General features: G+C 41.7%; 1 protein-coding gene across 3 annotated transcripts in view; it reads right to left on the bottom strand.

Moving 5' to 3' along the window:
• atp10d (ATPase phospholipid transporting 10D) overlaps positions 1-27026 on the bottom strand; it is a 320634-nt gene that overhangs the window by 98084 nt on the left and 195524 nt on the right. For all 3 annotated transcript variants that reach the window (XM_041213647.1, XM_041213766.1, XM_041213726.1), the window contains 8 exons: positions 24159-24363; positions 20066-20151; positions 16894-17000; positions 15938-16069; positions 14073-14200; positions 10436-10688; positions 5693-5928; positions 3977-4165 (listed from right to left, as the gene is read on the bottom strand). In XM_041213647.1, the coding sequence (XP_041069581.1) occupies positions 3977-4165; positions 5693-5928; positions 10436-10688; positions 14073-14200; positions 15938-16069; positions 16894-17000; positions 20066-20151; positions 24159-24363 (1336 nt within the window). The remainder of the gene's footprint in view (positions 1-3976; positions 4166-5692; positions 5929-10435; positions 10689-14072; positions 14201-15937; positions 16070-16893; positions 17001-20065; positions 20152-24158; positions 24364-27026) is intronic.

Here is a 27026-nt window from a genome sequence, read left to right as displayed (position 1 = left end):
TAAATGCTTGCCATTGCATCTCTACTGACCTATCCATAAACCTAATTCGCCAATTTACCTTAGCCGGCTCTGCATTCATGCCCTCATAATTGCCCTTATTTAAGTTTAAAATCAGTCTCGGACCTACTCCTCTCTCCCTCAAACTGAATGTAAAATTCAACCATATTATGGTCACTGCTACCTAGGGGGTGCCTTCATTATGAGGTCATTAATTAATCCCATCTCGTTGCACAATACCAGGTCAGATATAGCTTGCTCTCTGGCTGGTTCCAGAACATGCTATTCTAAGAAACTATCGCAGAAAAATTCCATGAACTCCTCATCTAGGCTATCTTTGCCTATCTGACTTTTCCAGTCTATATCTAGATTAAAATCTCCCATGATTATCGCCATGCTTTTCTGACAAGCTCCCTTTATTTCTCCCTTTATGCTCCATCCTACCATGTGGTTACTATTAAGGTGCCCTTTCACGACTCCCACAAGTGACTTCTTACCTTTACCGTTTTTCATCTCTACCCAAACCGTTTCCACATCCTGGTTTCCTGAACTTAGGTCATCCCTCTCTATTGTGCTAATACCATCATTAACTAACAGAGCCATCCCTCCACCTTTTGCTTGCTTCCTGTCCTTCCTAAACATCCTATACCCTTTAATATTCAAGTCCCAATCCATGTTCCCCTGCAGCCATGTCTCTGTAATGGCTATCAATTGAAGCTTATTTATTTCCATGTGCACTCTCAGTTCAAATGTTTTGTATCTGAATGCACAAAGCATTCGAAACAGAGCCTTTAATTTAATCCTTTTATTCTTTTTATAACCTCTGGACTCATCTGTTGATTCTTGTAGATTTATACTCTTTATCCCTTCCTGTCATCATCTGTTTTTCATTTCCCGTAATAATACCTTTCTCTTTCGCCTTGTCTCTACTCTTTGATTTACCACATCATCCCAAATTTGTACCCTTGCCCCCACTACTTAGTTTAAAATCCTCTCTATTTCCCCAGTTATGTGGTTCACAAGAATACTTGTCTCAGCATGGTTCAGGTGTAGGCCGTCTCAACAGTACAGGTCCCACTTTCCCCAGTATTGGTGCCAGTGCCCCATGAACCTGAACCCACTTCTCCCATACCAGTCTTTGAGCCACACATTCATTTCCCTAACCTGATTTGTCCTATGCCAATTTGCAGGTGGCTGAGGTAATAATCCAGAGATTATGACCATTGAGGTTCTGCTTCTTAATTTAGTTTCAAGCTATACAGAACTTCCTTCTTTGTCCGGCCTACGTCATTGGTACCAACATGGATTACGATGGCTAGGTCCTCCCCCTCCCACTGCAAGTTCCTCTCCAGCCTCGAGCAGATGTCCCGAACCCTGGCACCAGGTAAGCAAAACACCTGTCTGGACTCATGCTCTTTGCTGCACAGAATGGTGTCAATCCTTCTGACTATACTGTCCCCTACTACCACTGCATTCCTTGTAATTCCCCCTGCTTGAATGGTTTTCTGTACCACAGTGCCATGGCCAGTTAGCTTACCCATCCTGCAGCCCCACTCTCATCCAAACAAGCTGAAAAAACCTCAAGCCTGCTGGACAATTGCAAGGGCAGAGGCTCTGGCATTCTTGCCCTCTGGGCCTCACTTACAGTCACACCCTCCTATCCCTGACCAAATCCGACGACTCTAGCCTAAGGGGTTGACCACTTCTTGGAATAAAATGTCCAGGTAACCTTCCCCTCCCTGATATGCTGCAGTGTCTGCAGCTTGGCCTCCAGCTCAATAACTCAGAGCCAATGTTCCTGTAGCTGCAAACACTTACTGCAAATGTGTTTGTCCTGGATCACACCAGTATCCAGAATCTCCCACATCCTGCAATTGCAGCACATCACCTGCCCTGCCATCTCCAATATGTGTTAATTAATTAATAATTGCTAATGAATTAATTATAATTAATAAAGCCTACACCTCCCAATAGGTTTTAGCACTGCCAGTAAACTTTACAATACTGATAAAACAATACAATGGTTACAATACTGCTAAAACCAATAATACCAGTTGCTGGTTTACCTGCTCCTTCTGCTGCACCAAAGTGGAAATCAAATACTGGAGGTTGAAAAAGAATAGAGGAAAAACAAAGCAACTCCTCCCCGCCCTTCCCGAATTCTCCACTCAGCGCACTTTACTTCTTGGAGTAAACCTTACCTAAAGCATCTCTTTCCTCCATGCACCACTTTGAACCAAATTCTGTAAGAAGAACTGAAAACTTGGAAATATACTATGGAGAAAATTTACACTTTCTTAAAACATTTATAACTTTAAAGAACTTATCACCTCTCACAAATTTGCCCATGTACTTCACAATCAATTAATTACATCATACAATTACTATCATGTGGATAGACCCAACAGCTATTTTATGCGTAGCAAGGTCCCACAAATGGCAATAAGTTTAATTACCAGTTGATTTGTTTTTGGTTGCATAGATTAAAGGAGGCAAGTTGGCCAAGATACCAGGGGCAGGATTTTTAGGTCAGCGTGCGGGTGCAATTGGCGGGCCCAGGGGCGGCCAGGGAACGGACTGCCGCCCATGATCAGCCCCCGACTGCGATTTCACACTGTCTGGCACTGAAATGCTCAGCACTGCTGGGGTGGGTGCAGGAGGAGGGCAGGAACTGACTAAGTGTGGGTGCGAGGGAGTGCAGAATGAAAGCTCCCTAAAAGCAGAGAGCTGCCTCAGGGACCTGAGGAATTTAAAAGTAATAAATAAAGATTTTAAAATCAGGAAAAAAATATCCACGCATCAGAATCAATCACCTCAACATATACATAATGAAAATTCTGTCCATACATTTTCTTAAAATTTAATAATGGAAACCACATCCCACCCTTGGATGAGTTTCATCAAAAATGCAAAGCTCATCTTGACAGATTCGCCCGTCCGCCAACTGTAAGGTTGGACGGACCACGAAAAGTCGGGGACGATTGGAACTTCAATGGGATTCACTGTCCTCTTAATTGTCGGTGGGCATGCTTCCGACTTTCGCACGCGCCTGCCGACCGAAATATCGTTCGAGCACGAGATGACATCGGGACGCTCACCTGATGTCACCACGTGCTATTTTACGCTTGAGTGGGTCGGGTGCATGCCCGCATGCAGAGCTAAAAATTCTGCCCCAAGAGAATTCCACTCTTTCTCCAAATGATCTTTAACATCCATCAAACAAGCTGACAGTGTCTCAGTTAACACCTCAGTCGAAGAATCGCCTTATACAGTCTTCTTCAGTGTACAGAACCACATTTTTGGACAAACTATATACATAATTATATAAAAGGTTTATTATATTTTCCTATTCTGCTACTGTTAAAACAATAGTTTGCTACTATTAATGATAAAACAGATATGTAATTAATTCAATATTTACTTGAAGGTAGGTAGTTTATTATCAGATTATCATAAACACACTTGTTACTGTTATAAACACCTGATGGATGCTGGCATTTTGCTAGAAGAATTACAAGCTACAGGAAACTGGAAGATAACAGAGGCAAAATGTATTTCTGATAATATATTTCATCGTTCCTCAAGATGGAGGAAACCAGAGAGGAGGGCAATTTTCTACTTTTGGAACTATCAACATGAAGCTTAATTCATGCTGCCTTAGAAAAATCACTCCCATCCTGCCACCTTCTCCCATCTCCACTGACAAATGCAATGACAAAATGCAACTTCCTTCACCAACGACACTGGGCTTAGAGGGAAATCTCAATATAATGTCAAATTAGAGGCAGCTTTTTATTGTGAGTCTACACTCACTTGCAAGTGGAATGAAACTATGCCAACTAATTTCACACAGAGCCCTTAGAAAGTATCAAACAGGAGAATTTCACCCATCAGTCAGCATATGAATTCAATCCAAATTCCAGAGTTCTAAGAAAACCTTATTTAAGCAAAACAGACACCTGTTAAATGTTGCCCTTACCCGCTGCCTTGGCTGATTAATCGATGACACCACGACAGTATTACAGATGGCTAAGGCAAGGAAGAAGTCAACAATGTATGTGTACTCCAGGGAGAGCCCGTTTTCTGTGCTATCCAACAAGTCCAGTGGCTGAGATGTGATTTGTTCTAATTTCCTTAGAAGCTGAGAGTCTGGTGCAACATCTCTCTCCTAAAAATCAGAGCACATTATTAGGCTATTAAAACCTGCAGCATAGAGAGGCTGAGGAGGCAGACATTAAGGGTTAGGGGATGGGGTGGGGGTGTAGAACGGGTGCGGTAGGGGGAGGGGCAGCAAGGGAGAGAGAAATGTTGTTAACTTGCTTTAAGTTATAATTCTTATTAGAATTAATTAATTAATCTTATTAGAACTACGCTTTCCACAAGCATTTAGGCTTTTTTAAAAATTACTTTAGGAAAGGTATTTCAAAAAACACTCAGCCCTTAAAGACTGTTGCTAGTTTATTACTCCCAATAGCTTTATTTTTTCTAAAATTTCCAGTTCCCGCTCTTTCACCTTCTCAATACCATTACTTGGAAAGTATGTAGCCCACTGTTAAAACACCTCCATTGATTCAGCCTTCTAGGACACTGGATCCGACATCTTAGAACCCTTTTATCTTCGATGGTCCAGATATTGTGTGGTAATGATGCAAACTGTCAGCATTTGCCATTGAAACTGACACAAATGCTGGAGTTTGAACAGGTGATTCAACACTTTTTCAGAGGATGGGCTGTTGAGGTTCCCCATCCAGACCTTTTATAAACACATTTTATATTTTAGCTTGTATCTAAATGAAATCACAATCTACTTAACTACTTAAGAAAATAAATTAAAAGTCAAGGATATTAAGTGCTTATAACTTCCTGATTTGTTATATGAGAATATTTCAACATGAGTGGCTGCTTACTTGCTTGCTGACATCACTGCACATGCACACCAAGCCATCCCATGATGCACTGCCAGATTTTAAACAACCGTTGAGAAAGGGTAAAAGCATACCATAGAGATCTCTAGATCATTGTGGGCAGCTTTCTTCGAGGTCAGTGTGATTGCTGTTTCTTTGTCGCTGACTGTAAAATCCAACCCATTAATTTTAAACTAAGCAATTTCTAATTTGAAGGGTATGTTCTGGTTTTCTGTACTAGATGAAGCACTTTCCTCTCAGTAAATTCATGGAGATCTAACCTATTTATTTATGCACCTACAATACATCTCCCTTGGATTTTCCATTTACAGGGAAGTACCTTATGTCTCCTTATGATAGAACTCAACATGTGGAGATAAGCAAGTTGGAATCCGTGCTGCACTATTCTCTGATGTAGATGCTCAGTGCACTTCTCAAGTTTAATAAATACCTAAAATAAAATGGTTGCATTATATGCACTAAGAAAAGAAATCTGCTAAGCTTTAGGATTAGGTTTTCACCTTTGTGAAATCTTTCAGAATTCTAGTACTTTTCTAATTAAAAAAACACAAATAGACAGATTTCAATAGCTCTATATTCAAAGTATTTTGTTTTAAAATAAATTCTACATAGGCGTTTGAAAGAGGCAGGTAAAATATGTATTAATCACACGTTTGTTGCAGCTTTTGTTTGTGGCTTCAGAAAATGTATTAAACTTAGGAAGCAAGAGCGAGAGCCAGAAAGTGAGAAGCTTCACTAATTAAAAGAAAGCACATAGTGGACATACTCACAATTGAGCTGCTGAACGCCACATGACAAGAGTGTGTAATTTTTTCATGTTCATCTTCATATACATCTTCCTTCCTCGATATTGAGCGATTAGCAGTTAAGCAATTCAATGAGCTATGGCTCCCCAGTACAGGTAGGGATCTGCAGCTATTCGAATGGTGCCACTTACAAACGGATTCCGCAGAAATGTTAGATAAATCTTCAGAAATAAAATCCTGAAAGAACTCCAGCCTTTTTGCTGAGGGGCAGGAAAAAGACAAAATCCAAGATGAATATAAACAGTTGTATGGGAATGACTCAAGCATTCTAGCATTCTCTTCACACAAATGGTGCAGATCACAATACTTCAATGAACGTCAGCATCCAATGCTGAACATTTATGTGTATCTTGTTTAAGTATTTTAAAGGGACATGATGCTCAAAACTGTTTTGAAGTCGATCTTCAGTACAAGAGTACATAAAATGACTTTTCCAACACATATTGCTAACTAGATACTGTCTTAGCCACATGCACTAATTTTGTAGTGAATGCCTTGCATTCCGGCACACAATATTATGTAAATATACAGGTATATATATATGTTTCTTTATAAATATCTACCACCATTCAGTAGTCAAGGAAATAAAGCATTTATAATGATCAAAGAACACTCTGCTTTCCATCTTACCAACAAATGCACAAAAAGGTTGAAGTGCACGTGCATTTGCTGTGCCAATAGGAGCATGGAGATCAAAAGCCCAACAAAAGCATCTATTACTCATCTTTTTAATTACTGGTCAGAAATGTAATTAACCATATCAGAATTCCCAATTGGCCACATGTGGCTAGCTTGGCTAATGTAATGGACAATACAGGTGGACATTAGGGACACTGGAATCCTTACAGAGCCTGGCCGGTTATATTACAGATTGGGAACCATTTGTCTTTTTAAGAGCCTTAATCCAATATTGCTTTCACAATGGAATTCAACAAATAGTGTGTCAAAAAGACAAGGATGCCTAGTTGACATGCCCCTTTTGTAAAGTTCACAAACACGTCTGCTCCTTTTCACTTAAATAGATTAGCCTTCCAGTTCCTTTTTTTTTTAAAGAACAGTTACAGGACAACTGTGCAGGATTTTACCTTGTCTCTTATTTTCAAAAGTTTAATTAATAATTCATTTTGTAACAAGTAGCTTCTTGTTTTAGTAGCAGTTTTCTTTCTATTTTATGAACATGGCACAGGCTGCCTATGTTCAAATAACAGTCTTAAATGGTCCATATCGAAGGGAAGCATTCACTGATAAACAAAACAGTGCAACTGAAATTTAATACAAGATTGTGGTTTTAAAAGGGAATCAGCATCAAATAATAATATTTTCACATAATTTAAACAAATCCATAAATTTGGGTGCAAATTCCATTCCATTAAGTAGAATTGTGCAAAATGACAAGAAAAGGGAGTTTCAATGCCATTAATGTGCTTTATTTTATTTTGTTTGTAGAACAGATCTGACCCCCCAAAAATTGAAAATATTGGAAATGGACAATAGGTTGAGCAGCATCCAAAGCGAAAAATAGGCAACTTACACCTTTTTATTCTCATGGGGATGTCTAGACTTGCTCCAGAAGATGGTCTCTGATCACCCCAATTCTGATGAAGGGTTGCACCCAGGACATTAATCTATGCTAACTCACCTGCTATGTAGTTTTATTATTTTATGTCCTTAGCAGTTTTATTTTTCCCATGACTTAGGTGCTTTGATGGATTTGCTTTAATCTGAGTGATTGTGCTTTTCAAGCAACTTTTAAAATTGCATGTCATAGGACATTGAATCACAATGGTATTAAGAGAAAGATTTTTTTAAAAATAGGAGCTTTGTAGCTTTGTACCTAACTGGAGTTACATCAGAGTAAGTAACAAGGTACAATGATGACCAAACTAATGGGAATTCACTTCTATTTAAAAGGTTTTAATACTCAAAATACATTAAAAATATTCACATGGGTAGCTCACAATTCCAATTTTAGAACATGAAGGTATGCCCGCAATTCTCATAATCTGCATGGGGCTTATGAAGGTAATACCAAACAGATGGCAGATACTTTGCAAGGGGAGGGAGCCAGGAAAGGAAAGCAAACAATTGGAGATTCGCATTGAAGTTGGTTTATAAAACACAGTCCACCTGGTAACACCATGTATAATTGTGATCTGCTGACTTGAGAATATTTTTCATGAATCCACATGTATTTATTTTAAATGTTTCTCTTCCATTTTTTCTTTTATGTACTCATTGTCCTCCTCCAACATTGGCTGTTGTGTTTGCCTTGGCAAAGGTCAAGCACCAAGTCATATGCTGTTTCAGCCAGAAAATAGTGCATTGTAGATAAAAACAAAAAATCTTGCACTTCTATAGCTCCTTTGATGTCCTTAGGATACTTTACAACCAAAGAAATAGTTTTAAAATATCGAGTGGCTGAGTAGGGTTTGAGTAGGGGAAGAAAGAATTTGTTTGCTTGACTTTCCAGAAGTAAATTTTTGTTGGAGACATTTGTGCATCAGAAAGTATTGAAATCACAAGGTGATAACTTTGAAATTGCTTGTAAAAGCCTGAAGAATGTTTTACACCCCTGTAGCTGAGCATTACACAGTGACTATGCCTCAAAAAAACTCTAGCTCGGGATGTCTTGAGCAGAGTAATGTATCTAAGTTTGCTGATGATACAAAGTTGGAAAAGTAAGCTGTGGGAGACACAGAAAGGCTGCAAAGAGAAACAGACAGGTTAAGTGAATGGGCAACAAAGTGCAGTATAATGTGAGGAAGTGTGAAGTTATTCACTTTGGTTATAAGAATAGAAAAGCAGAATATATTTTAAGAAGGTGTGAAACTTGTAAATATTGATGTTCAAAGAGGTTTGGGTGTGCTTGCACAAGGAAAGCAGAAAGTTAGCTGGCAAGTATAATTAGAAAGGCAAATGGCACATTGACCTTGATTGCAAAGGGATAAAGAAGTCTTGCTATAGTTTTGGGTTTAGGGCTTTGGAGATAACATATATGGAATACTATGTGCAGTTTTGATCTCCATATTTAAGGAAGGATACGCTTTCACTGGAGGCAGTACAGCAAAAGTTCACTAAATTTGTCCCTGGGATGAGAGGGTTGTCTTATCACGACAGGCTGAGTAAATTGGACTTACATTCTCTACCTAAAGGGAAGAGAGGTGATCTCATTCAAACATACAACATTCTGAAAGGGAAGACACTGAGAGATTCTTGATAGGGCAGATGCTGAGGATTCTTTCCACTAATTGGGAAATCTAAAATACCAGGGCACAATATCAGGATCAGGGGCTGATTATTTAGGATTGAGGTAAGGAGAAATTACTTCACTAAAACGGTTGTAAATCTTTGGAATTCTCTGTCCCAGAGAATTGTGGATGCTCCACCATTGAATACATTTAAGCCTGAGATGGATAGATTTTTGGTCTCTCAGGGAACCAAGGGATATGAGGATTGGGCAGGAAAGTGGAGCTGAATCCCAAGATTAACCATGATCATATTGAATGGCGGAGCAGGCTCAATAGGCTGTATGGTCTACTCCTGCTCCTATTTCTTGACGTTTTGAAAGGTGCTATATAAATGCAAGCTTTTCTTATTTCAAGCATGGTCCAATTCGACAACGATCAGTTGTCCTTTGGCGTTTTGTCATCCGGCCATGTGTAACCCTTGATTGGGTGTGTTGGGAGGTTGCTCAAATCATGAGGAATTTGATCCTGTCCCGAAGTGTAAAATCCACAGGATAGCTTCCAGGAAAGCCCAAATGATTTTCTCCTTCCTAACCCAAGGGTATTGAAACCAACTGCAGCCTTCTTGCAGCTCCCGTGGAGTGGAATCTGACTGCCTTACTTTTTGATGAGAGACAGAACCATTTCTGAGTTCTGACTCTGATGGTTTCTGAGGTCCACCCACCTGTGTAATCTTTCCGGAGGCAGCCAATTAACAGGCCATCTCCAGGAGCCCCAATCGATTAATGATAGTGGATTGGCCGCCCAGACACGAAGGTTAATGGGAATGCCCAGCTGCCCCATTGGAAGAGACGTGCTCTGCCACTGTAGGTGGAGGATTGCGAGTAACTTCAAGATGAAGACAGCCTCAAAAAAAGGTTAAAATAAAGTGTGGCCTTACCTGCCCAGCCTTCATTGTGGAGGGGTGACCTCTGGCACTCGCAGTCCTTGGCTGGGGTGGGGGAAGGGGTGGCAGGACAGCAGGGAGCCTGCAGCAGCTTTTGCTAATCCTCCGGCCAGTTGCCATGTGGTCACCCTCCATCTATCTGCTGGGTTTTCACCTCAGCAGGAGAGCCCATCATCCATTGGGAAGATTCTGGCAGCATGACCAAGCTGTATGCCCAAATGGCCACTTAATTGCCACCAAATAGTTACGTTCCACTGCCAGGTGGGTACAGTTCCAGTCTTACCATGCCTCAGACAAGATCGCTCAGTATACAACCTTATGCACACCTTTCTAAAACTCACCCCACTTCCACCTCTCTCCTCCAAAGTCATGTGACTGATAAGATTTGCTCATAATGAGCTAAGCAATCACAGACTTCAGAAAGAACCTAGGACCTTCTTGCTCAGTATATCCATCACTTACTGGATAACCTCAGACAAGGAGTAGTCCATGTGATTTTAGTGCTTTTAAAATCTGGCAAATTATCATAATATCTACAAATGAAAGCCAGAGGCCATAATCAAGATAGAAACATACCATTTTCTTCATGGAAATACTCTACCCCAGCAATGTTGCACCTGCAGAAAACCATTTTGTTCTCAGTGAGTGTTCCAGTTTTATCTGAGAAGAGATATTCAATCTGTCCCAGGTCTTCAGTGATGTTCAAAGCCCGGCACTGTATTGTTGAATCTGTATTTTCATCATACAAGTCAATGTCACTCTGGAGGAGGAGTACTTGGCCCAACTTGACAATTTCAATGGACACATACAAGGAAATTGGGATCAATACCTGAGAAATAAAGAGCCAGGATGGTATAACAAAAGTAGCATTTGCACTCAACCAAATAGCTTAGGATAAGTTTTAGTTTGAACAAATATTTTTGATGTTATCATTATACTTTCACATTATGTTAAAATATACTACCTCACACCCAGTACCTTTGAATTGCTTGTAAAATTGCAAAACTGGCAATAAATATTTTATGGAAAATTAAGCACCTTTCTTTTCAAATCTTCCTCTTAGAACATATGTGTTTTGCATCAATTTCTAATTAAAAGCTGGTCAGCTAGTGCCCAGAGTTCAGCCAAAGCAATTGTCGTAAACTCACTGTAGAATTTTCCTAATCTCTCGGTGGGGATATGCCTTCAACTCCACACAATTTGTACCAGATGCAGATGCACTTTGTGAGTCAGTTGCTTTTTAAAGTGGCATTGATCACAAATTTTCTTGCTAATGTTTTGCCAACATTAGAATGATGTTATTATAGAATAGTTACAGCACAAAAGGAGGCTATTCAGCCCATCATGTCCGTACTGGCTCTCTGCAAAAGCAACTCAGGTAGTCCCAGTTCCCCACCTTTTCCCCATAGCCTGCAATTCTTTTTCAGATAATTATCCAATTCTCAAAGGCCTCAACTGAACCTGCCTCCACCACATTTTCATGCATTGCATTGCAGATGCCTAGCCACTTCTTGCATAAAAAAAGTTTCCTCATGTCACCATGTCTTTTTTTGCCAATTACCTTAAATTAGTGTCCTCTGCTTCTTCATTCTACTGCCATGGAAACAACTTTCCCCTATCTACTCTGTCCAGGCTCCTCATGATTTTGAACACCTCCATCAAATCACCTCTTAATATTCTCTTCATCAAGGAGACCAGACCAAGATTCTCCAATCTATCCATTTAACTGAAATTCCTCATTCCCAGAACCATTCTCATGAATCTTTTCTGCACTAATGCCTTCATATTTTTCCTAAAGTGTGGTATCCAGAACTGGGCACAATACTCCAGTCAAAGTTAAACCAATTTTCAAACAAGTTTATCATAACCTCCTTGCTATTGTACTCCATGCCCCTATTAATAAAGCTCAGGATCCCTAATGATTTATTAACCATTTTCTCAACTTGTCCTGCCAACTTCAATGATTTGTGTGCATATACACCCAGGTCCCTCGGCTTGTCTTTCATCTTATTTCTACAAAAATGAAACATGTCACACGTCTGCAATAAATTTCATCTGCCACATGTCTGCCCATTCCACCAGACATGTTTGTCACATGCTTGTTATATGAAAATTTTGAGATTGTGCCTTGTACACCCAAGTATAGATGACTCATACATAGAGAAAAGCAGGGGTCCTAACACCTGGAAACCCAATATATACCTTCCTGCAGCCCGTAAAACAACTGTTCACCACAGGGAGGGGAAGAGATGGTGGTGTAGTGGTAATTTTACTGGACAAGTCTTCCAGAGGCCCAAGCTAATACTCTGGGGACACGGGTCCAAATGCCACCATGGCCGCTGGTGGAATTTAAATTCAATTAATAAAAAATCTGAGTTGGAACCAAGGCCCAGATCCTGGAATTGGCCAAATTTCCTAAGTCCCCTCCCCTAACCCGGCATTTGCCATCTTCATGGGAGTGGGACTGGAGTCGGGCCAGGGTTCTCACATGCGCGATTCGCGGAGGCAACTGGCCATTTAAATCACCAGCTGCCTCCATTGACTTCCAATGTTCCAACCCTAGCTGTTTGAGTCCTGTAGTACACAGAGCAGACCAGGTAAAAGGATGTCGGAACTTGGTGGATTCTTTGGATAGCCAGGGTACCCCTTTAGAGAGGTAAGGTACTCCTTTGGATAGGGTCCCGGGACACATATGGGAGAGCTAAGGCACACTTTGGGAGGGCTAAGGTGCCCTTTGGGAGGGGTAAGGCACCCTTTGGAATTGTTGGAATTAAAAATTATTAAAAATACATTTTTTACACACCAACTCATTGGAGCTGTCCAGCTGTTAAGAGACTGTCAAGCTGTCAAAGGACAGTCCAACTGCCCAGGAAGCATTGAGGCTTCCCAAGAAGTGTTGAAGTATACTAGTTGAGTTGGCATGGAGGGTAAAGAGTGGTGTGTAGGAGTCATGAGTTGGCACTAAGCTGGTATGGTGGTATGGGGCAATGGGTTGACATGGACAGAGCATAGGGAGCATATGGAGTGACAGGGAGATGAGCAGTGAGGTCTGGAGGGATGTTAATTTATCTAAACACAGTGCTAGAATACAGAGGCCGACATTGCGCCCAGCCTGCCTCTGCACCACACAGCCTCTGCATTCGTTCTGAGGTTGCCTGCCCCGACTTCTATTTCAACCCGCTCTCCACCCCGCCCCCCTCACCCAAAAATCTAGGCTGCGGGCGGACATTTTTAGAAGGTTGGGTTCGCCAAGCCCAGAAATCTCCTAACTCTGCGTACTCGACCTGGGAACGGAAATCTGGGCTCAGGTCTCAGAATGGTGATCATGAAACCATCATCAATTGTCGTAAAAACCAATCTGGTTCACTAACATTCTTTAAGGAAGGAAATCTGCCATCCTTACCTGGTCTGGCCGAAATGTGACTCTAGATCCACGGTAATGTGGTCGACTCATAATTGCCCCCTGAAATGACTTAGCTAAAGAGAAATTAGAGGTGGGAAACAAATGCTGGGCCTGCCAGCAATGTCCATATCCCATTAAAGAATAAATTTTTAAAAAAATCTATGCTGCTATTGTCCTTTTTAGTCGATGGGCTCTAATTTTGCCGACAAAAAGACTGTTATGTGACACCTTATCAATACCTTTTGGAAGTCCATGTACACCACATCAATTGCATTCATACAACAACTTAAAATATTCTGTGTTAGTTCTGTTAGTGACTCAGTTGGTTGCAGCAGTGAGCTGCTCTCCCATACAGAACCAGGGAAGTCCCAGATTTAGCACCAAGTCTGCACTAAGTTATGGAAATGCGAATAGTCGTTTAACCAAATCCCATGACTTTATCATAAAAAAACAGAGATGTTAATGTTAGACATCTAAGAAATTAAACTGCACTATTTTTAAACATTACAGAAAACATTAGTTCATCTCACTCAAGACAGTGGCAATGGTAGTACAATAAAAGAGGAAAATTAGTCAGTGTTCAACATTGTTTTGACACTTATTCTGAATTTGCCAATATTATACCCAAATAAGCTCTGGACTAAAAGAGAAAGTCCTCAGTTCCTCACCATTAACAATGCTCCCCTAGATAAGCACAAAGATAAAAGTATAAATTTAATAAATACCTTACTTGGATTTTGTTTGTGTTTACAAAGTGGGGTCAGATTTGAGATTTCAATATAAATTAAAACATTTGTGCACCCTCCTTACCTGTAGTAAAATGATCATGGTCCAGAACATGTAGAATGCTGCCAAAACTGGAGGAGTATGTTCTCCATCTGGCTGTGGGACATTGAAAATAGGGAACTGCAAATAGCCGCTTAGCCAAATCCCATGACCTTATCAAGAAAAAAAGTGGCGTTACTGTTAGGCAACTAAAAAATTAAATGGCATTGTTTTTAAACATTACAGAAACTACTTGAAATCATTTATAAATGGACTGTTTTATTCACAATATTTCTTTTGAGAGGTGCATACAAGAAAACAGTGGCTGTACAGGATTTTAGGTGGACCATAAAATACAGTATTGTAATGCTCTCGCTGCATAAGATGTCGGTAGGCATTGTGCATTTTGATACAAGCTGCAATATCATGGAGTAGGACAGAAAAGTCTCTTCAGATCAAAGATAAAGTCAATTACATAAAGGATCTGATAGTTAAAAGGAAATTCAGAACAGTTTGAGGACCAATTTTCAGTGGTAGCAATTCTAGTTGGGTAACAGTGGTCAGAAGGCTCTCTTCAGTGATTGGTACAGAGGTTTTTGCTATTCACAATATTTATGACACCATTAACAAAGATACTAAAAGTGCTATATCCAGGCTTGCAGACAATATCTAGTCTGGGAAAGCAGGACATTTGAAGGATACTATCAAACATTAACAGCAACCTGACAGATCAAATAACTTAGTGAAAACTTGGGTCTAAACCCTGGACTTTCCTGGCTGTGTATGAGATTTCAATATAAATTAAAACATTTGTGCACCCTCCTTAGCTGTAGTAAAATGATCATGGTCCAGAACATGTAGAATGCTGCCAAAACTGGAGGAGTATGTTCTCCATCTGGCTGTGGGACATTGAAAATAGGGAACTGCAAATAGCCGCTTAGCCAATTCAGATCAAAGATGAGGAGATGAGGAGGAATTTCTTCTCTCAGACGGTCGTTAGTGTTTGGAATTCTCTCACCTAGCGAATTGTGGAAGCTGGGTCACTGAATATATTCACGGCTGAGTTAGACAGATTTTTGATTGACATGGGTTATTGGGGAAAGGGAGGATAGTGGAGTTATGGCCACATCAGATCAGTCATTTTCTTATTGAATGGCACGGCAGGTTTGAAGGGCCAAAAGGCCTTATGCTGGTCCTATTTCTTATTTTATGTGTCTGCAAACTATCCAGCACTTAAAAAACAACTCAAAAAACAGAACCCCAGCACAGAAAGTACTGCAGCGCTTTCTTGATTTCTTGCTTAATCCTGAGCTAAGCTTCAAAACCACAGCAAGTCCATACCAAGATTGCCTACATCTACTTTTACAACATTATCCACCCATATTCCTAACTCACTCTCACTACTGCCAAACTCTCATTCATGCCTTCTGCCACATCTAAGCTTGATTTCTGAAATGCTTTCCTTGCTGGTTTTTCAAGTGTTACCTTATGATCTTTAACTCATCTAGAACTCTACCAAGCTTGCAATATGTCCTACACTCCTACTAGCCCAATCATCTCTCAAGTTCATGGCTCCCCATTCTTCAGCACGTCAAATCAGCCACTGATTTTCTCTCTTTTCAAATACAAGGGGATCTCACAGCTTATGTCTAAGATACTTTATTAGCATAAAACATTCTATTTTAATAAGAACAATGCATTTGTCCAAGGGGTAGCATCCAAACTTGTACCATTCAAATTGCACTACAAACTAATTAAATGTTTACTGTGCATTAACACTTCATGCTTCAATAAGGATATATGTTTCCATATTGATAAGGGAGTGTTGTGCAACTTCTCACACAGAAAAATATACTTAACTCTGTGTACAGTCACGCTAGACTTCTTTCATTCATATTTTGGTCACTTACCAAATGCTCCAATCAGGCACATCACCAATAGTAGGACCACACACCACAGAACATCTGTATTAAGCTGCCTTTCTAATTTGCTGCGCTTGTAGCGAGGGCCACTGTTATTCATCATTGCTTTGGTTTCATGTCCTGGTTTAGAGAAAAAAAAGATAAACTGAAAATCCAATATTATTGTTAAATTAAACTGGAAGAAGTGAGTATTTTATTTAAATACTAGAATTAAACAACATAAAACAGGAATAGGACGAGGAAATTGGGCTCCTTTAGCCAACTAAACTACGCTTAGTTCCCAAATCAGCACTAACAGTTGTATGCTGCTTACACTGTTACTAGTTCATAACCCCTTTCACACTATGATCATAATCTCTGACATCATTTTGATTACACTTTTAATTTTGAACTTCCATCTGAATAAGAGTGCTGTAGATACAGAGAAAAATGACTGAGGTTACTGAGTAAATGGGAAGTGAAATGCCATCACTAATTGTCATTACAATATGTATTGACTGATGTTAATATTATCTCCTTCAAATTGATCAGAACCATTAAATGCTCCTAGTCGAGTAAACTGAGATGTCATCAAACCACACTGTTCAAAATAAAAGAGGCAAAAATATGACAGTAAGTGTTCAAATTAAGCATTAGTTAATTTCAATTTCAAAATGAAACCATGAGGATGAACTAATCAAAAAATACTTCCAATACAATTTTTCACAACCGAAAGATACCACACATTCTTAAACTGGATTGACTGGAAGACCGGGTGTTAAAATTGTCACTGGCTGAAATTTTCTTCTTGTGGCAGCTAGCTTAAGTTTTTTTTTAAACCATCAGCAACGCCATTTAGTGAATTTTAATTGTTATGGTATCTCAATGTGAGATGCTTGCATTCAATAAAATTTATCACAAATATGTAGACATAGTATACTTATATATACAGTTCTAACACCAACCTGCATAAACAACAATTCCAACAACAGCCTCAGTGTTCCTAATGGTGCAACCTCGAAGCAGAAGATTTTCTTTACTGAGACCAACCCGCTCTTTATTCTGATGTACCCTGCACACAAAACAGCAATTTTCAGAAAAGATGATCATTGTTGAAGGAAAAACAATAGGCGTATTTATTACTCTTCCAAATTTTCATGAAAGTACATTTCAAAGAAACAGTTTAAGAAAGCATATTAACAAACTTGCACTATTCATACAAGACTGCTATGTGGTGTGGTGAGATTGCTTAAATTAGCTACAATGTTTCTCTCTTTTCCCCAATAACACTTCCTAGCCTTTAGAAACTTAGTTAAGGTGTCCCTTGGTAACAGTGATGATGATATGTTTGAATTTCACATTCAATTTGAGGGAGAGAAAAGAGGAACTAAAACTATTGTTTTAAACTTCAATGAGGGCAATTATGAGGGCATGAAGAGAGAGCTGGCTAAAGTGAAATGGGACATTAGGTTAAGGGATAAGTCAGTAGAGATGCAGTGGCAGACATTTAAGGAGATATTTCAGAATACTCAGAAAAGATGCATTCCAGTGAGAAAGAAAGACTCTAAGGGAAGGATGCACCATCAATTTGACTACTAAGGAAGTTAAAGATAGTATCGAATTGAAAAAAAGCTTATAATTACACAAAGATGAATGGCAGTTAAGAAGACTGATCAGAATATAAAGAACAGCAAAGAATGACTAAAATATTATTGAGGGAGAAATTAGAGTATGACAGAAATACAAAAACAGATATTAAGAGCTTCTATAGGTATTTAAATAGGAAAAAAGTAAAATGAGCATTGGTCATCTAGAGAGTGAGTCTGGAAAATAAGGAAATGGGCAGATGAATTGAAGAGATATTTTGCATCTGTCTTCACTGTAGAGAACACAAGTAACATCCCAGAAATAACTGTGAGTCAGGAGGTGAAAGGGAGGGAAGAACTTAAACAATTGCAATCACCAAGGAAAGGGCACTGAGAAAATTCTTAGAACTAAAAGCTGACAAGCCCCCAGGTCCTGATGGACTTCATTCTAGAGTCTTAAAAGAAGTGGCTGCTGAGATAGTAGATGCATTGGTTTTAGTTTTCCAAAACTACCCAAATTCTGGCAAGGTCTCATCAGATTGGAAAATAGCAAATGTGATTCCTCTATTCAGGAAAGGAGGGAGACAGAAAGAAGGAAACTACAGGCCAGTTATCTAACATCTGTCATGGGAAAAATGCTGGAATCTATTATTAAGGAGGTTATAGTGAAACACTTGGAAAATCTCAATGCAATCTGGCACAGTCAACATGGTTTTGTGGAAAGGAAATCATGTTTGACTAATTTATTGAAGCTCTTTGAGAAATTAACAAGCAACACAGATAAAGTGTTGCTGTACTTAGACTTCAAGAAGGTATTTGACAAGGTGCCATATCAATGGTTACTATGCAAAAGAAGAGCTCATGGATTGAGGATTGGTTAGCTAACAGGAAACAGAGAGTAGTGATAAATGAGTCATTTTCCAGTTGGCAAGATGTGATGACTGGAGTGTCACAGGGATCAGTGCTAGGGCCTGAACTATTTACAATTTCTATCAATGACTTGGATGAAGGGACCGAATGCATGGTTGCTAAACTTGCTGATGAAACAAATATAGATAAGAAAGTAAGTTGTGAAAGGGACATAAGGAGTCTGCAAAGGTATATAGATAAAGTCAGTGGGCTAAAATTTGACTGATGGAGTATTATGTGGGAAAATGTGAATTTGTCCACTTTGGCAAGAAGAATGATTTAAGTAAGTATATAAATGCATTAGAAACAGTTCAGAAAAGGCTCACTCAACTGATAGCTGGGTTGGGGGAGTTATCTTATGAGAAAATGTTAGACAGGCTGGGCCTGTATCCATTGGAATTTAAAAGAATGAAAGGTGATCTTATTGAATTATATAAGATCCTGAGGGGACTTGACAGGGTGGATGCTGAAAGGAGGTTTCCCATTGTGGGAAAGACTAGAATTAGGGGACACAGTTTAAAAATAAGGGGTTGCCCATTTAAGACAGAAATAATGAGGATTTTTTTTCTCAGAGGGTCGTGATCTGTGGAACTCTCTTCCCCACAGAGCAGCGCAGTCAGGGTCACTGAATATTTTTAAGGCTAACAAGGGAGTCAAAGGTTATCAGGATGGGTGGTAATGTGGAGCTGGGGCCACGATCGGATCAGTCATGATCTTCTTGAATAGCAGAGCAGGCTCAAGGGGACAAATGGCCTACTCCTGCACCTAATTTGTATGTTTGTTTGATCGAAACAGATAACTGTGCCACATGAATCTACAGTTAACTCTTAACTTAAAATCAACTCATTGAAGTTGCAAGTCTTGATCTCTGCAGTGAATGAATGGCTCATAACTATTTTCAATGGGTGAAACATTTTCTAAATAATTAAGGGTAAAATCTTGCAATATTGGAGGAAGAATCAGAACGGTTATGAAGTCAAAAACAAAAATTTGTATATTTATGGAGACTTTGGATAGCAAAACATCCTAAGCAATTACACAATTAGTTGGGTGAGGGAGAGCCAAGTGAGTTAGGGGAAGTGGCAGCAAAGTGGTGAGAATCAGTTTTTCAAAAGGGAGAGAGATAAAGCAAGATAGAGAATTTCTTAACGCCAGGGCTCCATTACCAGTGGTAGACCCAAATGTGAAGAGCAGAGGGTCTGAGGAGAGTGGAGGAGATTGTTGACAAGTTTTGAGTCAAAGCACTAATAAATGGGAAGCCAATGAAGGTCTGGAAGGTGGATATTGTCACTGGACAGATTTAATGTGGGGACAGGTTGCAGGTCGCAATGTTGTCACGAGTTGGTGGTTATACAGCATACAGTTCAGGAGGCCAGTGATAAAGTATTGGAAAAGTTGAGACTCAAAGTGACAAAGGGCAAAGGCATGAATAAGGAACTCAGTGCAATGAAAGTGAGACAAGGAGGGAGATTGGTAGTATTTTACAGGTGGAAGTGTGTGGTCTTGGTGGATGCAAAGTTTGAAGTTCAGTCAAGCAAGACACCAAAGTTGTGCAACAGCCTATTTTTATATTGGTTTCCCAACACTGAAAGCCTGTATCTTCAATTTTTACTTGGTTAGTTGGGAACCACTGAGCACTTACATATATCCTTTGAACTTGTTTAGATCATTGTTCGGACCTTCACATTCAATTCTGCTCGTGAACCTCTCAGGATCAGCTTGGGAATCCTGTACAAAAAAGAAAATACGTAAGGGACAAACTAATTTATTTTGTTTGTATCATTCGCAGTACATCAGAAAACCTCCGATCTCTCTACGGCTTTGTACTGTACTTAGTCAAGAAGAAATGGTTACTGAAACATATACAAGTATGACAATTACAACACAACAGGTTGGTTCTCCATTAATTCAGCAGCTCCAGTTGGGAGCAAAATCTCCATCTCTGCCCGTCTCTCTCTCTCTCTCTCCATCTCTGCCCGTCTCTCTCTCTGCCCGTCTCTTTCTCTCTCTCCATCTCTGCCCGTCTCTCTCTCTCTCTCTATCTCTGACCGTCTCTCTCTCTCTCTCCATCTCTGCCCGTCTCTCTCGCCATCTCTCTCTCCATCTCTGCCCGTCTCTCTCGCAATCTCTCTCTCCATCTCTGCCCGTCTCTCTCTCCATCTCTGCCCATCTCTCTCTCCATCTCTGCCCATCTCTCTCTCCATCTCTGCCCATCTCTCTCTCCATCTCTGCCCATCTCTCTCTCCATCTCTGCCCATCTCTCTCTCCATCTCTGCCCATCTCTCTCCATCTCTGCCCATCTCTCTCTCTCACTATCTCTCTCTATCTCCATCTCTGCCCGTCTCTCTCTCTCCATCTCTGCCCATCTCTCTCTCTCTCTCTACCTCTGCCCATCTCTCACTCTCTCCATCTCTGCCCGTCTCTCTCTCTCTCCCCATCTTTGCCCTTCTCTCTCTCTCTCCCCATCTTTGCCCTTCTCTCTCTCTCTCCCCATCTTTGCCCTTCTCTCTCTCTCTCCCCATCTCTACCCGTCTCTCTCTCTCTCCATCTCTGCCCGTCTCTCTCTCTCTCTCCATCTCTGCCCGTCTCTCTCTCTCTCCGTCTCTCTCTCTCTCTCCATCTCTGCCCGTCTCTCTCTCTCTCTCCATCTCTGCCCGTCTCTCTCGCTCTCTCCATCTCTGCCCGTCTCTCTCGCTCTCTCCATCTCTGCCCGTCTCTCTCTCTCTCTCCATCTCTGCCCGTCTCTCTCTCTCTCACTCCATCTCTGCCCATCTCTCTCTCTCTCTCTCCATCTCTCTCTCTCTCTCTCTCCATCTCTGCCCATCTCTCTCTCTCTCTCTCCATCTCTCTCTCTCTCTCTCTCCATCTCTGCCCATCTCTCTCTCTGTCTCTACCTCTGCCCATCTCTCACTCTCTCCATCTCTACCCGTCTCTCTCTCTCCCCATCTCTGCCCGTCTCTCTCTCTCTCTCCATCTCTGCCCATCTCTCTCTCTCTCTCCATCTCTGCCCGTCTCTCTCTCTCTCTCCATCTCTGCCCGTCTCTCTCTCTCTCCATCTCTGCCCGTCTCTCTCTCTCTCTCTCCATCTCTGCCCGTCTCTCTCTCTCCATCTCTGCCCGTCTCTCTCTCTCTCCATCTCTGCCCGTCTCTCTCTCTCTCCATCTCTGCCCGTCTCTCTCTCTCTCCATCTCTGCCCGTCTCTCTCTCTCTCTCCATCTCTGCCCGTCTCTCTGTCTCTCTCTCCATCTCTGCCCATCTCTCTCTCTGCCCGTCTCTTTCTCTCTCTCCATCTCTGCCCGTCTCTCTCTCTCTATCTCTGACCGTCTCTCTCTCTCCATCTCTGCCCGTCTCTCTCGCCATCTCTCTCTCCATCTCTGCCCATCTCTCTCGCCATCTCTCTCTCCATCTCTGCCCGTCTCTCTCGCCATCTCTCTCTCCATCTCTGCCCGTCTCTCTCTCCATCTCTGCCCATCTCTCTCTCCATCTCTGCCCATCTCTCTCCATCTCTGCCCATCTCTCTCCATCTCTGCCCATCTCTCTCCATCTCTGCCCATCTCTCTCTCTCACTATCTCTCTCTATCTCCATCTCTGCCCGTCTCTCTCTCTCCATCTCTGCCCATCTCTCTCTCTCTCTCTACCTCTGCCCATCTCTCACTCTCTCCATCTCTGCCCGTCTCTCTCTCTCTCCCCATCTTTGCCCTTCTCTCTCTCTCTCCCCATCTTTGCCCTTCTCTCTCTCTCTCCCCATCTCTACCCGTCTCTCTCTCTCTCCATCTCTGCCCGTCTCTCTCTCTCTCTCCATCTCTGCCCGTCTCTCTCTCTCTCTCCATCTCTGCCCGTCTCTCTCTCTCTCCGTCTCTCTCGCTCTCTCCATCTCTGCCCGTCTCTCTCGCTCTCTCCATCTCTGCCCGTCTCTCTCGCTCTCTCCATCTCTGCCCGTCTCTCTCTCTCTCTCCATCTCTGCCCGTCTCTCTCTCTCTCACTCCATCTCTGCCCGTCTCTCTCTCTCTCACTCCATCTCTCTCTCTCTCTCTCTCCATCTCTGCCCATCTCTCTCTCTCTCTCTACCTCTGCCCATCTCTCACTCTCTCCATCTCTACCCGTCTCTCTCTCTCCCCATCTCTGCCCGTCTCTCTCTCTCTCTCTCCATCTCTGCCCATCTCTCTCTCTCTCTCCATCTCTGCCCATCTCTCTCTCTCTCTCCATCTCTGCCCATCTCTCTCTCTCTCTCCATCTCTGCCCGTCTCTCTCTCTCTCCATCTCTGCCCGTCTCTCTCTCTCTCTCCATCTCTGCCCGTCTCTCTCTCTCTCCATCTCTGCCCGTCTCTCTCTCTCTCCATCTCTGCCCGTCTCTCTCTCTCTCCATCTCTGCCCGTCTCTCTCTCTCTCCATCTCTGCCCGTCTCTCTCTCTCTCCATCTCTGCCCGTCTCTCTCTCTCTCCATCTCTGCCCGTCTCTCTCTCTCTCTCCATCTCTGCCCGTCTCTCTCTCTCTCTCCAGCTCTGCGCGTCTCTCTCTCTCTCTCCATCTTTGCCCGTCTCTCTCTCTCTCACTCCATCTCTCTCTCTCTCTCTCTCTCCATCTCTGCCCGTCTCTCTCTCTCACCATCTCTCTCTATCTCCATCTCTGCCCGTCTCTCTCTCTCTCTCCATCTCTGCACATCTCTCTCTCCCTCTCTACCTCTACCCATCTCTCACTCTCTCCAACTCTGCCCGTCTCTCTCTCTCTCCAACTCTGCCCGTCTCTCTCTCTCTCCATCTCTGCCCGTCTCTCTCTCTCCATCTCTGCCCGTCTCTCTCTCTCTCCATCTCTGCCCGTCTCTCTCTCTCTCCCCATCTCTGCCCATCTCTCTCTCTCTCACTCCATCTCTGCCCGTCTCTCTCTCTCTCCCCATCTCTGCCCATCTCTCTCTCTCTCACTCCATCTCTCTCTCTCTCTCTCCATCTCTGCCCGTCTCTCTCTCTCACCATCTCTCTCTATCTCCATCTCTGCCCATCTCTCTCTCTCCATCTCTGCCCGTCCCTCTCTCTCCATCTCTGCCCCTCCCTCTCTCTCCATCTCTGCCCCTCCCTCTCTCTCCATCTCTGCCCCTCCCTCTCTCTCCATCTCTGCCCCTCCCTCTCTCTCCTGCCCCTCCCTCTCTCTCCTGCCCCTCCCTCTCTCTCCATCTCTGCCCCTCCCTCTCTCTCCATCTCTGCCCCTCCCTCTCTCTCCATCTCTGCCCCTCCCTCTCTCTCCATCTCTGCCCCTCCCTCTCTCTCCATCTCTGCCCACCCCTCTCGCCATCTCTGCCCATCTCTCTCTCGCCATCTCTCTCTCTCCATCTCTGGCCATCTCTCTCTCCCTTGCCATCTCTGCCCGTCTCTCTTGCTATTTCTGCCTGTCTATCTCTCTTCGCGTAGAGAGTGAGAGCGCGAGCGTGTGAGAGAGAGAGAGAGAGAGGGAGCGAGAAGTAAAAGATATCCTCTTTTCTTCTTAATAAAACTCAAGAAAATCTTCTATGGTGTAGGTAATTGGACATTCACGCAATTGGCAAGTAAGTCTCATTTTGAGAAAATTCTATTGCTTTCAAACGAGGAGAGGGAGCAGGGTCGCCATTCAATCTCTCCTAAGCTGATTGTAAGAACAGATAAGCAAAAAATTTGGTGATTGTGCCTGAACAACTACAGAGTTAGCAATTACATGCAAGAATTATCAAAGAATTCTAGTCTTTTGTCTGTAAAGAAGTATCTCACCAGTTCTGTGAATCCCTTAACAACCTGCCTCTGCTTCAGGTTGGTCTCCCCATCCAAATTGGAGGTTTCAATGTGGCAGATACCATCAACATCAGTAGAGTACAGTAGCACCAAATCTGCAGGGATGATCTCATTGCAAGATAATTGGATGAAATCACCAACATGAACTTCCTTCCACCATTTCGCAAGGTATCTTTTGTGGTGTCTGGAATGAAAATACAACAGCATCTCACCAACAATGAAAGGCTCCCTTGATTTGAATTAAAATTACAATTTTCATTAATGATATTCCTTCAGCATTTATCATACTTTGGCAGCGCCAGAAGGGGATACATCAATACCAATGAAAACAAAGGGGTAAATCACTCTTCTAATAACACCACAAGCAATTAATGGTCTTGGAATGGTTGCAGCACAGGAGAGGGCATTGGGCCCATTGTGTCCATGCCAGCTCTCTAAATGAAACTCAGCTAATCCCACTCCCCTGCCTTTCCCCATAGCCCCGCATATATTTTCGCTTCAGATGCTTATCCAATTTCCCTTTAAAAGCCAAGATTCAAATTGCCTCCACCACATACTCAGGCATTCCAAATCCTAACAACTCGCTGTGTAAAAAGTTTTCTCCTCATGCCCCTGTTGTTTCTTTTGCCTTACATCTTATATTGGTGTCCTCTGGTTCTCAACCCATTCGCCAATGGTTTCTCTTTATCTACTCTGTTTAGAGCCCTCATGATTTTGAGCACCTCTATCAATCTCCTCTCAACCTTTTTTCCTCAGAGAAGAAACCCCAGGTTCTCCAATGTATCCATTTAACTGAAGTCCTCTCATCATTTCATAAATCTTTGCTCCACCCTCACTAATGCCTTCACATCCTTCCTGAAGTATGGGCACAATATTCCAGTTCAGGCTGAAGCAGTGTGTGATACAAGGTTCATCATAACTAATAGGATTCAGTTTAATTTTATACACTAAACTCTATCTGGAAGTAGGCAATTTTATTGTAATAAAATAAACAACTTACAACATAAATGATTGCTAACACTATTTTCTCTGTGGTTCTAGTTGATTGGAAGTGAAGATTAAAGCAAACTGTTTGCTGATCAAGATTGGCAGGACTGTGATGAAGCTGCTTTGCAAGTAAACATTCTAGTAAAAAATACTACCCTATGTTGCCAGCCTGCTTAAGTTTTTTTTTAGTGGTGGTCAGGGATTCTGGCCTTCATTTGTGCTATTTGCATACATATTTTTGCAACACATCCTTCCCACAATAAGTTGCACATCAACTCTGTGCACATTGGTCAATCCCTGTGCCTCATGTAAACACTGGAGATGTCCACTAGTGGAACCAACTGAAGTAAATAGATTTCAAGGTGGTATGGCATGGGATCACACAACTTGTGGTTACATTTCTAACTTACAAGATAGTTGCATTTTTTCAAGGGATACACATTTAGACAGAGATGCGAGATATCTGGCTACTTATAAACAATTAACTCATTAAAAAAGAAACAGCTTGCTGTCAAATCCAGAATAGCAATCTTGACCAGTCCAAACCATTGGAATGCTAATGACAAACTTTGAAAAAACAAAGGGATCTTTGCACACTACATTTTGTTATAAATAATATTTCCCTTATTGTGGCTTTTGATTTAGTTAGGTTCTATGACATCAGTGGGTTCTTTAAAAGTATAGCAACCTTGTAGGTGTCATGAACTACTTCATTTGACCTTATCCAAACTCTGCTGGTGTCTACATGCAATGTACGTGTATGTAAAAATTTTATCCAATTTCTGCTGATTTTGTCCCGTGTATCTCAACAATAGTCTACTAGTAACAAGAATAATCAGCTGTTCAGTTCTCTTTTGCACAGTCTGTCACACCCTGGAAAGGGGTGCTGTGTTCTCTAGCCTGGATGTATTCCCCACTCCTGTGCCACAAACATGCATTATAAAGAGCTGATCTAAGGCCAGGCTGTCCCCTCTAATGCTGCTCTCAGACATTGTGTGAAGTTGTTCTGATCCCACAATAACCTTGGATGAAAGTGATCGAAGTAACACTGCTGTGATTAGGAGTTATAGGCTCCCTGATCTGTCAAACATTCACTCCAGCCCTGAAGGCTTCTTCAAAGGTTTCCTGTGGACTCATTTGCTGTGTTTCTCAAAGAGAGACTAAAAGAGAGACTAAAATTAAGTTGAGAACTCCCTATGTAGGGATAACAAGGAGCAGTATGTAGTACAGTACTGGGCTATGCAGGCCAACTATGTACAAAGACACTAAGCTTTGAAAACCAGTTGTTAGATAATACATGTTAAATGGTACAATTTTAAATCAGGTGTAAGTGAGAGACATAGCATGCTTGTGCACAAATATTTTAAGGTGGCATGACAGATTAACAAAGCAGTTAATAAAGCATATGGAAGCTTGTCCAATGAAAGATAATCAATCCAAAACATTTACTCTGTTCCTCTCCCCACAGATGCTGCCAAACCTGCTGAGTATTTCCAGCATTTTATGTTTTTATTCTAAATAAAACATGAGTTTGACCTCCAGTTAAAGAATTCTGTCCAATTTTGAGCATCATATTTTAAAAAGGATAAATGCTAAACAAGAATATTTCCAGGGATGAGGGATGAGAGCTAAGTGGATTGACTGGAAAAACTAGTGGTTCCTCCTTAGAGCAGCGAAGGCTAAGATTAGATCTGATAGAGGTATTTAAAATTGTGATGTGTTTAGATAGACAGAAACTGTTTCCAATGGCTGAAGGATCAAAACCGGAGATCATATATTTATGATGATTGGCAAAGAACTAGAGGGGAGATGTGGAAAAACTTATTGATGCAACAAGTAGATAATATTTGGAATGCATTT

Source organism: Carcharodon carcharias, chromosome 1 (assembly GCF_017639515.1).
Source record: "Carcharodon carcharias isolate sCarCar2 chromosome 1, sCarCar2.pri, whole genome shotgun sequence".
NCBI classification, from domain to species: Eukaryota; Metazoa; Chordata; class Chondrichthyes; order Lamniformes; family Lamnidae; genus Carcharodon; species Carcharodon carcharias.
Note: the sequence above shows the minus strand (reverse complement) of the source record. Positions and strands in the feature narration are given on the sequence as shown.